Here is a 17,636-nt window from a genome sequence, read left to right as displayed (position 1 = left end):
CTCCTTCTCCAATGAACAGCCCCATTTCTGTGGCTAAGATTCACACTGAAACTTCATTTGCAAATGGATTTGGCTGTTAACATAAGAGTGTTCAATGCAAATATTTCTTTCCTGGCGGTGCAGCTCAGTTGAAAGGAAAGGCTGAAAATTAGTTAGCTGTATGAGATGACAAAGCACCATTCCAGTTACCAGGGAGAAATAATTGAACACAGATTGCCTGTTGCGTCTTTAATTTAATTTGGAGACCTTTCATCCTTTGCTTTCCTTCATTTGCAGCCAATACTTAGGGAGCTAATTTGTACCTGGTTCATTTTCCTCCTTTTATCTTATCCACTTTAACATCAACCATGGAAATTGGAAGCACCATGAATAAAAGATGAAACCTGACTTGGGGTATTCTTTCCTTAAGTACTGTGAATTACTTAAAAACTAATTGGTGTGCATGCACAGTATAAAGGGCTGAGATATATGCCTTAGCCCTATAGCATTCCTAATCAGCATCTCTGCTTTCCCCCAAGGAGCTGCAGATTTTCAATGTTTTATCCGGTCCTACCTTTTCTCCAGAGAACAATGTCTAAACTGTAATTTACACGGACTCATTAATCTGAGAATGGGTGTATGGTAGGCTGTCTCATTAATAAACCTAAGGGTTTCCAAATTCTGGAAAATGCACAAGACTAATAATTCATAAATTCCACTAGCCTAATGAGTTCATTAATGCTTGCCATGCATGCAAAAGGTTATAATAAAGAAAACTGGCTGGGCGCGGTGGCTCACGCCTGTAATCCCAGCATTTTGGGAGGCCGAGGCGGGCGGATCACGAGGTCAGGAGATCGAGACCATCCTGGCTAACACGTGAAACCCCGTCTCTACTAAAAATACAAAAATTAGCCGGGCGTGGTGGTGGGCGCCTGTAGTCCCAGCTACTAGGGAGGCTGAGGCAGGAGAATGGTGTGAACCTGGGAGGCAGAGCTTGCAGTGAGCCGAGATTGTGTCACTGCACTCCAGCCTGGGAGACAAAGCGAGACTCCATCTCAAAAAAAAAAAAAAAAAAAAAAAAAAAAAGAAAAGAAAGAAAACTGAATGTATTAGCATACATACATGTCAAACAGAGCCCTAATCTGTCCAAAAACATTGCTGGTGGGGGAATGGTAGAGAAAGGTACCAGTCATAAAATTACTGTCTAGGAGTGATCTCCAAGGAGCTAGAAGACTTAAATTCTAAGTATGTCATGCCTATTATGCTTAAAATGACAACAAAAACAACAAACCTGTTGTATATTTTGTATATGTGGCACCTCAACATTAAAAAATGTTGCATATGCTCTTATTTTGATTATTGCATTACTTCCAATTGTACAAAAGTTTAGTGTCTTGAAAGTTTTGTGTGTTTTCCTTTATAATGTCCTCTCTGACAATACTATTTTTCCTCCTTACTCTCACCTCATTTTATATTTTCCCCCATATGGACTAATGAAAAACCTACTGGAATTTTCTCCTGATGCTTAATATCCCCCACCAACAAGCCCTCCTTTCAGCTTGGGAAGCATCAAAGGAAGGCTGTGTCCTGAATCATTTCACTGCCTGCATGTGCCAACTCTTCTAACACCTCACACCAAGAGGCTAGAAGCTCAGAATAAACTGAATCATTCCTCCTTCACAATGTAGCCTCCTACAATATTCATTAACAGTAACGTGCACTATTTTATTTCAATAAGACCACATATTTTCACAGACGAGGCAACTTCCAAGTTGTAGAAGAAAAAAAAAAGACCTTGCAGTTTAAAAATTATGGTGCATTGAAATGTACAGTCTTCACTTCAGACGCAAGCCCCTTTTATTTTTTTGGAGGGGGGAGCGCTGAAGCAGGATTAAAAGACCAATTAAAAACGTCAGATGGTATCTCTAATCTTGGGTTGAGTAAGGACCATACTATACAATGCCAAGCTTATTTATTCATCTGGAGAAACAAGGAAAGAAAGTCCTCTACAGTGAAAGGATGGAAAAGAAAAGAAGAAGAACAATTACTGTGCCTTTTATTCATGAAAGAGAGGATGAATAGAAATGAAGGCGGCAATTACCTTTAAGAATTTTTTTTTTAAAGCCACAAAGAAAAATTAAACTGGAAGAGTACAGAATAGTTCTGCCCTGAGGTTAAGAAAGCAAACCAGAGATGAGGATGAAAGTGTGGGGAGCAGTTAGGGTATCTGATGACCAGACACACAGATTATTTTAGGAGTTCAGTGTCCAACTCACACATAGTACTTTCCCAATGTCCAGTTTACTTGGGAGAAGAGGAATTGGGGCGGGGGGCAGGGGGAGTCTCTCCGGAGCAGGACGTCAAGAAATTTCAGGTGGAGGAAGGCAACAGTCTCACAGGGCGTCAAATCAATCAAGAAGATTTTCTTTGGCTGTAATTGCGTAGAGAGAAGAAAACTGACAAAACCCATGCCACTCAGTCTCATTTGCAGGCTGCACACACACACACCGCAAGATACCAGCCTCAAGGAAGAACACCTGTTCTAACCCTGTGCCTGCTGGGGTTGTGTGTGCGCCCGCAGGGAACTCAGGGGCCATTTCAACAGCAGGGAGCCGGGCTGCACTCAGGACCTCACAGAGAGCACCAGGACGAGGCAAAAGGCCCCGCCAAATGCGTCCTGGCTAACTCGGCAAAAAGAGGCCTTAGAGAAAGGGCGTGAAAAGGGACCAGGCAGCCCAGATGATTACCTTGGGCTGCAAAAAAGACATAACCACAGGGCAGAACAGTTTATTTTCCAGAAAGGATTTTCTTGCAAACAAAACAAAACAAAACAAAACAAAAAAACACAAATGTAATCTGGAGGGTCAGAAAAGACTTTTGTGAGGTGTGGGAAAGAGAGGAGGGACCGCCACAGAAATCAGTGTTTCTTCTAACAACCATTTCCGTGCCAGTGGGCGGCAATAGTGAAATTTCTCTCTAGGCTATCTCCACCTTTCTCCCTACATGGTCCTAGACTGAGAATCACACCTGTAGGCACTGAAAGGCCTCGAGTAACACCACGCCTACCCGCTCCCCGCCGCCCCGCCGCCACCCCCTACGGTGCAGGTCCCTCCCTGATCTCCTCTCGCAGCCAGCGCCTGCAGGTCTAGGTTCCATCCTCAGGTCGGCAGGAGCCCGGCCCCTGGAAATCATTCCCGCGCCTCACACCTGTGCTATTCTCTTGACCAACCCCCCCCCTCCACACACACACAGAAAAGCCAGAGAAGACTCCCGCCCCTTGAGCCACAGTGATCCTCTCACACACACCCCTTCCACACCCACGGCCAGCGGAGGCTGCGGAGTGCCAGCAAGGAGCGGCTCCGCTTGGTGCCCCGAATGCGCGTATGGAGAACTGAGAACTCAAAAGTGCACCCGGAGTGCAAGGGGCGTGTGGCTGCAGCCTGGCCGGCCCGGGCGTCCCCCACCCGCGCCCTCGCCCACCCAGTGGGGCGGGCTGGCCTCTACCTCCTGGAAGAGCTCCAGACTATAGGTGTTGTCGTCGTCAGCGAAGAAGAGCACGCCAGGCTGCGCGCGCTGGTGCTGGTGCCTCTGGCGCAGCCAGGCGAGGCCCGCGTTGCGCTGCTCAGTGGCGCGCGGCAGCCCGGGCCGCTTATAGCGCCGCGGCGTGGGCACGTGCAGGTGCGTGCTGGGCAGCCCGGCCCGCGCCAGAAAGCGGCTCACCAGCTCGCTGCGCGCCGCCGCGTCCTCCACCAGGATCCAGTGCAGCTGCGCCACCTGGCGGAACGTGTTGGCCAGGCGGGTCAGCTCCGCTTTCTGCACCGGGCGGCTGTAGGTGGGCGTGATGGCATAGATGGTGGGCAGCTGCGGCTCCGGCTGAGGCTGCGGCCGAGACTGGTTGCGCTTTTGGGTCCCGTGAGCCGGGCCGCCCCTGCGGAGCGGGAGTCGGGCACCCCCGCGGCCCACCGCGTAGGGAGAGAAGTAGGGGCGCGGGGTGAGGGGAGGCGCCGGCTTGCGCGTGTCCACGTCGAGCATGATGATGACAATTAGGATCCAGGGCAGGAGGATGAAGAAGCGGGTGAACAGAACGGACTTCATGGTGCACACTCCCCGGCCTCGCGGACACACCAGAGAAGGGCGAGCCGAGGGACCCCAGTGCGCAGCTTGGACGGCGGCGGAGCCAGCACTTAGGAAGTGGTGACGGGTGCGCTGTCCATGGGGCCGAGGGCGCTGCAGAGACCTGAAGCCGCGGGGCTCACTACCTGGGCGTGGAGGAGCGGCAGGTTCGGGCAAGCTAGAACGATAAGGGGTGCAGGCGAGCGGGCAGGGGCTGCTCCCGACTCCGGGTGAGCTGGCGGGAAACGGGACTCAGTCCAGCCGCGCGCCGCCGGTCCCAGAGTTGTGCCGAGTGCGGGGAAAGCGCTGATCCCCACCGCGCTCTTTCCGAAGAGTGGGAGCCGAGAAGCGGCACCCGGCGCACCTCGCCGCTCCAGTCCCGCGGTGCTGCGGGGACAGGGGCTCCAGCGGCGGGCCCCCAGGATGCTCTCTGGGACGCCTTCGAGAGCGGGCGGCGGCGCTGGGGGCTTTCCTTCCTCACATTCCCGCCGGGGTGGCGAGGAGCGGGAGGAGACGCTGGGGGTTGTGGCCCCGGCTGTGTTCGCGCGCCGCAGCGGAAGCCTGCGCTCAGTCCCTCGCTCTTGTCTTCTCAGAACCTCTCCCGGATCCAGCAGCAAGATCCCAAACCAAGGAAAGAAAGAAAAAGCGAGGGGGCGGGGGCGCTGCAGACTCCAGCGTCCTCCCAAGTCCTCCTGTGGGAAGACAGCAGCGCTGCTACTGGCGGAGAGGGGCTGCGAGAGGGAGGCGGGGAGGGGCCCCCCGGCCCTCCGCCGGGTCTGGCGCTAACGGCCCCGCGAGCAAGCTCGGGAGGCAGCCGCTGCACCGAGGGTGGAGGAGCGGGAGGAGCGACCCCGTGGGGCTGCACGACCTCCGGGAGAGGGTGATGCTCGTTCACCTCTCTTAAGCTTTGTGAAATACCGCAAGGTCTTTGGAGATAAGCCAGGAAAATCCATTCACGTGCGGAAACTTGCCGGGCTACGCGCTTTGGTGCTGATTCCTAGGGTTCCGAGTGAAAGGAGGGGAGAAAGCGAAGGGATCCCTCCTCCTGCTCCCAGCTGCCGCGTTGATGTGCTGGTGTGTATCGAACAGCGGCAACAAAAAGCGCTTTCACTGCAAGGCAGACATCAGTAGGAGCCCACGGAGATGCAGGGGTGCAGCACATAGGTGTTTGGCTTGTGAGATAGTCCATAAGAAAGAATCAATTCGGAGGGCTGCTGTCTGACTGCAGTTTGATCATGGGGGGGTGGGGGGGGTGGGGGGGTGGGGGGGCGGGGGCGGTTCCTAAAACTCCAGCTGAGCATGTTTAACTATTTTTCTTCGGTAATTTGGAGTCAGGGTCCCTCCCAGTTCTTCGCTGTCACCGGAATTATTCCGTTCAACCCTCCCAAGGCTCCTGCCAAGAAGGCCTAGGAAGTAGAATCGCCTTCATTTTCAGGATGAGGAAGCTGAGGTTTAGGGTTTAAAATAATTTTTCTGAGGTCAGTGGCAAGTGGCATAGTGGAAATAGAATGTGGGTCTCCTGCGTGTATCTATAGCAAGTGGCGTCCTCACTGCATGGCCTGCAGAAATCCCACCCGACACAGCCGGGCCGGGTTGGCCTTCCTAGATATAAAGATGGTGCCATTAAAATCAAACAGAGGGTACCATGACTAATAGATACCATAGGTACCATGATAGGGGTCTGGAAGACCCCAAGTAAGCACTTGGCACTTAGTTTAGACACTTTTTGCCTAAAAAGTCCAGCCGGTCTACTAGCTGAGTGCCTGACCTTCTGTAAGTTACCGGGAAGAAGGGCTGTGCTTCCCAGGCAGGTCCCAGGGAAGTGCTTGCAAAGCAGAAGGAAAGCTCCAGACTCTTCTGCTCTAGCCTATGATAAATAATTTCTGAGCCCATCTTGTCTGGGTTGTCTGCCCTTCTCAGGCTTGTTCACAGATAAACCTCTCTCCGACTGTGCGTTCTGGTGCAACTGAGAGCTCTGGGGCGAATGGCTCTCCAGCTTTTCTGACAGCTCCTCTTCTCCCAGTCCTGAACCCCCCACCTGTTAAAAGGCATTGGCTCATCTGTGAATTTCCCTAACTACTTCTTCAGATTCTGAAACCTGAGAGTGAAATTTCAGACTAACACCCAGCCACCCCAACAACTCGCTAGAGCTTGCCTTCTGTCCCAACTTCCCTGTGCTATCCACAACTCATACATTAAGCTCTGCAGATTAGTGCATTCTAAACACAGGAAACAACGAAGCCATTAGACCTCTTCCCATATTCTCGAATAGCCTAATGTGCCTCTGAATATAACACAACTTTGGCAATGTATTCTGCGCCAGCATCATGCCAGGATGGGGAAGAGGAAGGAAGTCAAGGCTTCCCTTTAAGAAAAGGTTTTTCTTAGAAAGCAGTGCACCCCTCTCCCCTAGGTTACTGAAGTCTGGTTCATCCTGTTGGAAATTTTAAATTTGGTTAAAATGACCTGTGTTTGCTGGAGTAAAACTCAAGTGGTTTCTGAATTGTACTAAAAACTTCACTAACCTTTGTTAGTGGGGAACTTTTGGTTGGTCCAACTAGGCCATAAAACCTATTTCCTATTGCATCCTCTTCAGGAACCAGGGCTATTCAGAGATGAAACACTGTCTGTGTGTGTGTGTGTGTGTGTGTGTGAAAGAGAGAGAGAGAGAGACAGACAGACAGACAGACAGAGTCTCTCTTCAATGCCAATGCTGGGGTGCAGTGACTTGAACACAGTTCACTTCAGTCTCGACGTCCTGGGCTCAAGCAATCGTCCTGCCTCAGTTTTTTGAGTAGCTGGAACTACAGATATAAGCTGCTACACCCTGCTAATTTTTTCATTTTAGTTTTTGTAGACTGGGGTCTCCTGTTACCCAAGAGGGTCTTGAACTCCTGGGCTCAAGCAGTCCTCCTGCCTTGGCCTCCCAAAGTGTTGGGATTACAGATATGAGCCATTGTGCCTAGCCCAAACCACTTTCAAACTCAATCGAATTTGCAGTTTGAGACTTTAGCTCATGCCCAGAATTCATGGGTGTCATAAAACACAGCACTTAATTAGCACATCACAAACTGTCACTTCATTTTTTCTATTACCCTTAGCATTTGTACCCAGGTTGACTTCATTCAGTCATCTGTTGGGGAGCTTCATGGTTCTTGGAGTCAGGCAGACCTGGGTTTGAGTCCCATCTGGGATACTTTCTACTGTGCAACTTTAGAAAATCAGTGAACCTGTTTCCTCATCTGGAAAATGGGGTTAATAATACATACTCCATGGGAGTCTTGCAAGGATTAAATGGTATATGTTGGGTACTTTGAAGAAGAGTTATTATTACACAGGCAGTCAATAAATGATATTTAAATACAGATAACCCTTCCTCAAAAGAACACCTTAACACAAGAGATCTTGATGGATCATTGTTATCAAATGAATATAAAATTAAATCTAAACAGGACTGATAATGCTTCTAAATAGTACCTCTGCTTATAGTGAAGATGATTCCTAGAGTGTATGTTAGGGTCTTCCCAAGTTGGTGTAGGGAGGGGAACAAAGAAGAAATCAATTTACCCCAAATACAAGGTATAGCTTGTCATGCAATAAGGATGACATTCCAAGTGACATTTATTTCAAATGGCTGAATATGCTATATTGTTTTGCATTAAGCCACTCAATATGTGGCCCCGAATCTCTCATGATTAAATCTGAGCAAAGATATAAGATACAAAAGTTATTATTAAGGATGTCCATTTGAAGTAGAAAACCAGGGCAAAACATTTTTAAGTGCAAAAACTTACTTTAAAAATATGTCACAAGTCTATCAGGAGCTGGAATGGAAACAACTCCTTTAAATGGGAGCTTGGAGAAAATGTCATTTTTATGAAGCATAATCACTAAGTAAGCTATAGTACTTTTCCATATAGCTTATGATATTCTTACATAAAACAATTTAAGCTTGATCTGTGGCTGATAATGAAGGTTGCTGGAAGTCACTAGAGTAATTAAAATAATTACCTAACTTTGGAGCGTCTGCATATCCTCTCAGTGTTTATTTTCATTTAATCTCTCTAATTATTTGTGTAGCAAAGTGAGCATTGCTTCATCTGTACTAATGAAGCCTTAGATTGCTGGCATCAGCCATTGCATTTCAGCATTCAGTTGTTGTTCTCAAATAAACAAAGGTAAAAAAAATCCCATTTGGGGAGTTAACAAAAAACATATCATATAATCAGTAAACATTTACATTTTGCCTTGATGAGTAATATACAACTGTAACTTCAGCAGCAGAAAGATTACAGTATGGTTGGTGCACTGTACAGAACTGATCCCATTTGACATTTGAGCCTGGGGTTCTGCTAGCGTGACTAAATCAATCTTCAAGTAAGCATTTGGGGACGTCTTTGATATTCTTAGTCAAGTAGGAAAAGGGTTGTTTAAAAACTATACAAAATTAAGTATTTATAAATATATAATATTGTAGTTATGCAAATTAGGTTTTGAAGAGAATCAGAACTCTTAGTAATAATGTAATGTGAAAGTATTGATAATCAATGTCCACGTGCATGTGAACATAAATACCTTCTATTAAAATATCAGACACAATTATGTGAAAGAATGATATCAAAATAAATCTAATAGCCCCAAATTCTAGGGATACATGACAGTTTCATTGATAACTGTCAGAAAAATGACATCTAAACTACAAATTAAATGGCTCATTTGTTTTTTTTATGCATCTGGATCCTCTACAAATATCACTTTTTGCCTAGAATTGTTCTAAATTATAATATTTCCTTAGCATTTTAGACATTTGCAGCTATTATGTACAAAATGTGACATTAGAGGTAGTTCAGTAAAATCCCATTTTTATAGGATGGGTTAGGAACAAGGTTTTTCAGTAAAAGTGATCTTCTAGAAAAGTAGAAATTGGCAATTTACCTTAACAATTCCATTGAAAACTAATTCCATTCAGTGTGAATAAGAGCTGATGATATAACATACCAGTGTTCCCTCCTTTCCTTTTATTAATGGATTAGAATGCACAAAAACCCAATAAAATGTGCATAAAGACATACTGGCATTCTTTCTTTCTTCCCCTCACTATCTTAAAAATTGGCATTTACATTAAAATAGTAATTTGTTAGACATGAATTTTATTGTAAAACTACATAACCTACCTTTCCGGTTGTTATGAAAATCAAAGTAGATAACATAGATGAATGTAGTTTTAGACACTGTAGTTTATAACTGTAAGGGAATCTCCCTCTATCTTACAGGAGGGGGATGCGAAACAACATTGGCCATGGGTTGTAATTGTCGAAACTGGGAAAGGAAGATCTGGGGTTCCTTATATTATTGGGCCTATTTTTGCATATGTTTTAACATTTCCATGATAAAAAATTAAAATATGTAAAATAGGTTATGTTCTACCACTTGTTTGCCAAGATAATACTGCTTCCAACTGCTCTTGTTTTAAGAACTACATCAAGGGCCTGATTTGTGCAAAATATTATGGGTTGAATGTGTCCCCTCAAAATTCATCCATCAAAGTCCTAACCCCCAGTACCTCAGAATGTGACCTTATTTGGAAACAGGGTCATTGCAGATGTAAGCAGCTGAGGTAAGTTAATACTGGAGTAGGGTAGAGCCCTAATTCAATGTGAATGGTGTTCTTATTAAAAGGGGATGTTTAGACACAGGGGCTTGAACACAGGGAGAACACCATATGAAGATTGGAGCTATATTGCCACCAGTCAAAGAATGCCAAAGCTTTCCAAAAAACCACCAGAAGCTAGGAGAGGGACATGGAACAGATACTTCCCTGGTGCATTTGAAGTGAGTGTGGTCCTGCTGACAACTTAATTTTTGAACCTTAGGCCTCCAGAATAGTGAGACATAAATTTCTGCTGTTTAAGCCACCCAGTTTGTGGAACTTTCTTACAGCAACTGTAGCAAACTAATACAGATAGGAAGTGATGGTGGTAGTGCAATTATAATCTGATAGGAAATCATGCATAATGACAGGATGAAACCAACAGGTGTGTGTGTGCATGCACATGCGCAGGAACAAAGGAATAGGTGAAGAGCACTCAGTACAGAACTCATCAGCTGCCTCAAGGCTTCAAAGTGAAACATTGATTGGTGGGATTTCAAATCCAGACTCTATGGTATGATTGATGGTAAGCAGTACTTGAGAGGCCTAGGCAGACAAGAGGCCTAGGAGGAGACTAAAGAGAAGGCTTAGTAAGTGAATACTGTCTTCCATAACTGACATAACTTTCTGCCACGGGAAAACCTCCTGTGCCAGTAAATACTAGTTGAATCATCTAACTCCACTCTATGGCTTTTTTTTTTTTTTTTTTTTTTGAGACGGAGTCTGGCTCTGTCACCCAGGCTGGAGTGCAGTGGGGCGATCTCGGCTCACTGCAAGCTCCGCCTCCCGGGTTTACACCATTCTCCTGCCTCAGCCTCCCGAGTAGCTGGGACTACAGGCGCCCGCCACCTCGCCCGGCTAGTTTTTTGTATTTTTTAGTAGAGACGGGGTTTCACCGTGTTAGCCAGGATGGTCTCGATCTCCTGACCTCGTGATCCGCCCATCTTGGCCTCCCAAAGTGCTGGGATTACAGGCTTGAGCCACCGCGCCCGACCCACTCTATGGCTTTTAAAGCCAATGTAGTGCCAGTTGGGGTTTTGCCCAGATGTGTCACCCCCAACAGATTGGTGCTGGCTACCATAGGCCATATTGGTGGCCGTGGGCTCAGTCATCTCTGCAGCCAGATCAGAAACTGCTGTCACCGTGCCTTTCCTCCACAAGACGATAGTAGAAGCATTTATAGTCACTTGCTCATGAAGTAATTTTACTATTTTAGATGAAATTTAAAAATTAATGCAGCTTTTCATCACATCTATCTGTAATTCACTTAAGGATATATCTTAATCAAGGACGCAACCCCTGGGTAGGGTGTGGTGGCTTACATCTGTAATTCCAGCACTTTGGGAGGCCAAAGTGGGAGTATCTCTTGAGGCCAGGAGTTTGACACCAGCCTAGGCAAATAGGAAGACCCTCTCTCTACAAAACAAAACAAAACAAAAAACTAGCTGGGTGTGTTGGGGCATGCCTGTAGTCTCAGCTACCTGAGGGGCTGAGACAGGAGGATCACTTGAGCCCAGGAGTTTGAGTCTATACTGAACTATGATGGCACCACTGCACTTTAGCCTGGGTGACAGAGACCCTGTCTCAAAACAATTTTTCTATATGAAGATTGGTGAGGGTACAAATTTTAAAAATAAGCTTTAGCAAAAGCAGGGTCTGCATCTAAACTATCTATGTTTACTTAAATAAAGATATTCTTTCCAAATGGCTGTTGGTTTAGTTGGATGCCTTTTCTTGGATATATTGAGGACAAATATTGGAAGCAAACAATATGAATATGGGGAGTGGGTACAAGATAAAGGCCATAGAAAGTTCCAGTTACTGACTAGCTCTTGGGCAAGTCTCAGGTCTCTGGTCCTCAGTTTTCTTGTATGTAAAATGAATGAGTTTAGGTGGTTTCTTGGTAAAGTCCATAGGAAATATACTTTGAATATTTTTCCAGTTCTGTTTATGGGTTTGCATGACACTATTAATATCATATTGTGTTACCAAATCTTATAACCAGTTGCATATTATCTAGTAGCTGTAGACATAATTAAAGATTTGTGTATCTTCATAAACAAGAAAGTATCTCCTGTCCACTCCCTCAAAAGTAAATCTAGTTCTTGTAGGTAAACACATGTTATATGAGCAACCTACCTCCAAAATATAATAAAATAATAGAACATTGTCAATATTTGAAGTTTATTTTTTCTAAATGTGGTAGTTCAGTGGCTTGAAATTTTTTATTATTATTTTCATAACAGATGCATTTATGAGCCTGCAGGTAGACCACTGAAATGACTACATTTATTAGTTTCTGCTTCTTGAGTGCCAAGTTAAATATGACTTGGCTCAGGCATATATTTGGTGTTCTGTGTGAAATATAAATCTCTTAAAGTTAAGAGGGGGATTGTTCCTTTATTCCTCTATCAGTTTATAGTCCCTGCCTAAGAATTTAACCACAAAAAGAGAAGGGTGGGATGCTTAATTTTATGTGTCAGCTTGACTGGGTTAAGGGATGCCCAGAAAAGGAGCCCATTAAGAAAGTTTGGTTCTGAAGCAGAAATAGCACAAGGGCTGAAAAATTGAGTCCATTATTTTTCAAGAAAAGTTCTTGGAATTCTACTCAAATAAAATGCAATTAAGCTAGCAAAATCATCATTCCCAAACTATAGTATAATTGCTAATAGTCACATTATAGCTAACCAAAAACAAAAGCCCTCAAATTCCAGATGAAATTCATAGTCTAATATAATGTCCAGCAGCTAGGTCTCAGGGTGTCACTCTATATGGTCTGGTAGGCCTTGATTACTTAGAAAGTGGTAGTGATAAAACAGAAACCTAAGTGTGCAAACACTGTCCACCTGGCATAGTTATTACAGTCCTTAGAAGTTACTTGAAATCTAGGTCAGTCTTGTCAAGAGAGTGGCAACATGGTAGCTGGGGAAAAGAGTTGCACTGAAATCAGGAGACCTGAGTCCATATCTTAGGTAACCACTCACTGGTTACCTATCTGAACTTGTTTCTTCACCTGTCAAATAAATATAATGCTCCTATAACTAAGAGACACTGTATATGAATGATCATGAACCAGGGTCTGTTCAATGCACTAAACATACTTTAAAATACAATAACCCTGAAAAGTAGGTAGAGTAAGAAACTTTTCTAAGGTCACACAGCCAGTGAAATATAAGAGACAGAATTTAATCCACTCCTATTTCTTTATTCCAAAGTCAGCATTCTTGCAACTATAACTGTCTTCCACAAATGTGAAAGAGTCGAATACATAATAGATCTGTAAACATAAGTGACTTCAGCATTTAAAGTTGTTGTAATTAAATGAGTTGATACATATACAATCCTTAGAACAATAATGTATTAGTGCATTGTCATGCTGCTATGAGGAAATACATGAGACCGGGTAATTTATAAAGGAAAGAGGTTTAATTGACTCACATTTATGCATGGCTGGGCAGGCCTCAGGAAATTTAACAATCAGGACAGGATGGGAAGCAAACACGTCCTTCTTCACATGGTGGCAGGAGAGAGAAGTGCAGAGTGAAGCAGGGAAAAGTGCCTTATAAAACCATCAGATCTTGTGAGAACTCACTCACTGTCATGAGAACAGCATGGGGGAACTGCCCCCATGATCTAGTCATCTCCCGTGAGGTCCCTCCCCCAACTCATGGGGATTACAATTCAGATTACAATTCAAGATGAGATTTTGGGTGGGGACACAGCCAAACTCTATCAAATAATATAGTAAGTATTCAGTAAGCTTTGGCTGCTGCTATTATTATTATTATTATTGTGTAGGATCCACTTTTGGCCTCTGAATATGCAGTGAATCAGTGACAATCAGAATAGGACTGATTGCTTGCATTTTTAAAAATTAGTAATCAAGTGGTCATTGTAATGTAAAAGTATAAATTAGTGGCAATGAGGCCTGGATTTGGGGTAAGAAGATCAAGGTCCCATTTCTGGCCCCTCCTATTTTGTCTCTCATAACAATAAGAACTTGTGGGGGTGGTTCATAGAGTTAACTTCTACAGTGTTTGAGTGAAATTCTATCTACAATAGGCATAGCTCTGTAAAAGTGTTAGTCAGTATTTAGAGAAGGTAATCTTTACTGAGGCTAAGGATTTATTGGTACTCCATGTTTCCTCTTTGTTGCTGCCAGCATCAGACTTGCTGTAATTGGAGAAGAAAGGGGTATTTACTGGACCATCTGTAATTGATGTACTGTGGGATACAAACTGTGGGTTCAAAGGAATGGCTTTCTTTTTTCTTTCTTTTTAACAAGGGCAATTGACTCTCAAGAGGGGAAAAATCTCTAATAATATAAATTTTTAGAAAATTAATTTAGTGAATTATTTGATATACATGGCGTTCTTCAAATAATGCTTGCACTTGCTAAGGGCTACTTGTGTTAGCTGGTATTATTACTGGTATTTTTAGAGAAATTGACTAGGAGTGGCAAACTGTACTAGCCAGCTCTGCCTACTTGAAAGGGTTGTTACGAGGCCCATACTTGCTAATGTACAGACAAAGGGTCGCTCCTTGACCAAACTTTAGACAGGCTCCTCTGAGCCCTCTTTTCAACTAGGCCTCATCCTTGGACCCTATTCTCAAGTCTGCCTCACCCAGTTTAGCAAGAATCTTGCTAAATCACTTGAGAGAGAATTTCTCCCATATCTGATCACTCCCAATATCTCATCAAATTCCTCATTCCCCACCTTAGATATCTGATGGCCTTGGCTTGCCTTCTGCAATAATCTTAGGTCGGTTTAGTAAGAATCCTTCTACCCTTGATGTTTCCTCTTCATAATTTTTCATCCACTGACTTCCTGCCCTGTTCCATAGCTGTAAATCCTCACTTTTCCATGCTGTATTTGGCATTGAGCCCAGTTCTTTATAGATGTCTCTCTTCCCCTATTGCAATAGTTTCTAAATAATATCTGTTTTTACCATTTTAACTATTGTCCAGCTCTAGTTCTTTTTTGACAGCAAGCAACCTTACATTTTTGACACAAGTAATACAAACTATACCTTTTTTTTTTTTTTACAGTTTCACAGTTACAGACAAAGATATTTGCGTTATATGACAGGAGGCTGAATGGCAGAAATACAGTTGGGGATGGTGATAGGGCAAAAGGTTAAGAGAGAAGGAATGAGATGCTTTAATTTTATGTGTCAAGTTGACTGGGTTAAGGGATGCCCAGATAACTGGTAAAACATTATTTCTGGATGTGTCTTCAAGAGTATTTCTGGAAAAGATTAGATTTGAGTCAGTACAGCGAGGAAAGAAGATCTGCCCTCACCAATATGGACAGACATTATCCAATCCATTGAGGGTCCAAACAGAGCAAAAAGGTAGAGAAAGGGTAAATTCTCTCTCTTGCTTTCTCTGTTTGAGCTAGGACATCCATTTCCCCCTGCCCTTGGACATCCTGGTTCTAGGACCTTTGGACTCTAGGATTTATGCAATGCTTCCCATCCTCCAATTCCCCCAACCAGGCCTTTGACCTCAGACTGGGTGTTACGCCATCAGCTCCCCTAGTTCTCAGGCCTTCAGACTCAGAAAGAATTATACCACCTGCTTTCCTGGTTCTCCAGCTTGCAGATGGCATATCTTGGGACTTCATGGCCTCCATTATAATATAAGCCAATTCCCATAATAAATCTCTTCTCTCTCTCTTTCTCCATCCATCCATCCATCCTAATGGTTCTTTGTCTCTGGAGAACCTCACCTAATACAAGGAACTAAAGCTTTGCTGTCCAGTAGGGTAGCCAGTAGTCAGCCACACATGGTTGTTGATCACTTGCAATATTGTAACTAGTTTAAACTGTGATGTGCTATAAGTGTGAAATGCAGGCAGGATTTTAAAGTCTTATATAAAGACTCTAAAATACCTCATTGTTAATTTTATATTGATATATTGAAATAATATTTTGGATGTATTGGAGTAAATAAAATGTATTATTAAAATTAATTTTACCTGTGTCTTTACTTTTCAATCTGACTACTAGAAAATGTAAAATTCACACATGGCTTGCATTGTAGTGCTGTATTAGTCCATTTTCACACTATTATAAAGAACTGCCCCAGACTGGGAAATTTATAAAGGAGAGGTTTAATTGACTCACATTTCAGCATGACTAGGGAGGCCTCAAGAAACTTACAATTATGGTGGAAGGCAAACGGTAAGCAAGGCCCCTTCTTCACAAGGCAGCAGGAAGAAGAATGAATGTGGAAGGAACTACCAAACACTTACAAAACCATCAGATCTCATGAGAACTCACTCACTATCACGAGAACAGCATGGGGAAATGGCCCCCATGATTCAATTACCTCCACTTGGTCTCTCCTTTGACACCTGGGGATTATGGGGCTTACAATTCAAGATGAGATTTTGGGGATACAGCCAAACCATATCAACTGCTATTGGACAGCACTGGGATAGAGAAATGAAGTAGAAATGGAGCATGAAGGGATGTTAGGGAAAGAGACTATAGTCACAGACACTCATGGATGTAAATGGACCCACAGGACATCACACAGAACTTTGCCTTGAGGACTGCATGACTGTGCTGCTTTTTATACCCAGAGTAAAGCTATAAATAAAAATGCTCTCATGGCATTTGCTCAGCCTGCTGGGAGCCAGATGAAATGAAATGAAGTGATATTGTTACATCTGGCCCATAGTTCACAACTTCCTAGTAATTCCAGATTAACAATTAGAAATTGATTGCCTTGTTAAACTTTCCACCCCCCCATGCCACTTTGAGGACACCGTGAATGAATTATACCTACTCAAAATAGACACTTTCGCATAAGGACCCTCTATGATTCTGTTTTCCTGTCCCCAGCCCATCACAGTGATGGCACATTAGTGTGCCCACCTATGTGCCTTTAGTAGGCGCTACATAAATGTCTTGTGAATGAATGAATGAATATTTGGAAACATTCAAATAATTAACTCAACCACCATATAGAATATTCTATAAGTATTACAAATAAAAGTCTAAAGGCTAAGCCCATGAATGACCCAACTTCACAGGCACGGGCTGACAGATTGCTGCTGCCTTGGTTCTCAGGCTTCACAAAAGTGGAGATCTATTTGTTGAAGTGGATAGGACCTTCCTTGACAGACCCAAGCACACACCGGAGGCCAATCTCTGTTGCCAGGGTGAAGTTTTGCCAGTATTAAGCCAGGTACCATAAAAGCCTGACTCCTGCCTGCCTTTCAGATTCCCAAGGGAAGGACACACACACAGGAAACAAAAGCAGGACAAAACACATAAGTATTAAAACCTGGGTAACCGCTGATATTCCAGAGCTGGGCTCTAACAAATAGCTAGATTACAATTTTTGAAAAGGGGCCCTCACCTGAATCATGTAAAGCAGGGACCTTGAGGAGAAGCGTAGCTTAAGGGAGAGGCAGGGAGTAAAGGAGACTAAGCCGGCTGCATTCCAAGAAAGTCCTGTGCACACTTACCCATGTGGCTGCCTGGCCCTGAAGGGAGAGCGAGGAGCTGGCTTGCTGGACCAGAAGCCAGCTCCCACCAGGCCAGATGCCCCTCTGAAAGCTGGAAGCAGGATGAAAAAAGCAGAGGAGGCGGAGTCTCTGTGGGACTAGTAATCGTATTCCCAACGATGTGTTGGTCTCTGACCAATCAGACCAGCAACCGCTCCTCCAGAATAGGCAGAACTAAGAAGGGAAGGCCCAGAGTGGAGCGGGTATAGACGAATTGTCTGAAATGTCCCTGTGTTTTTGGATGGGCCTGAGGCAAAACACAGCAAAAGAGATGTTGTATGTCTCCCCTGATGCACTCAGTAAAAGGGTCTGGATCAAGGCCTGGGTGTTAGGAGCCAGGACTCTGAAAGACAACTCCACTCAAGACTTTATTA

General features: G+C 44.2%; 1 protein-coding gene across 2 annotated transcripts in view; it reads right to left on the bottom strand.

The window, feature by feature from the left end:
• The window catches only part of B3GAT2 (beta-1,3-glucuronyltransferase 2), a 73,726-nt gene extending 65,452 nt beyond the window's left edge, over positions 1-8,274 (bottom strand). For both annotated transcript variants that reach the window (XM_015136682.3, XM_002803782.4), the window contains exon 1: positions 3,484-8,274. In XM_015136682.3, the coding sequence (XP_014992168.1) occupies positions 3,484-4,074 (591 nt within the window). In that variant the 5' untranslated portion in view covers positions 4,075-8,274. The remainder of the gene's footprint in view (positions 1-3,483) is intronic.
• Between the last annotated feature and the right edge of the window lie 9,362 nt (positions 8,275-17,636).

This window comes from Macaca mulatta, chromosome 4 (genome assembly GCF_049350105.2).
Source record: "Macaca mulatta isolate MMU2019108-1 chromosome 4, T2T-MMU8v2.0, whole genome shotgun sequence".
Classification (NCBI taxonomy): domain Eukaryota; kingdom Metazoa; phylum Chordata; class Mammalia; order Primates; family Cercopithecidae; genus Macaca; species Macaca mulatta.
Note: the sequence above shows the minus strand (reverse complement) of the source record. Positions and strands in the feature narration are given on the sequence as shown.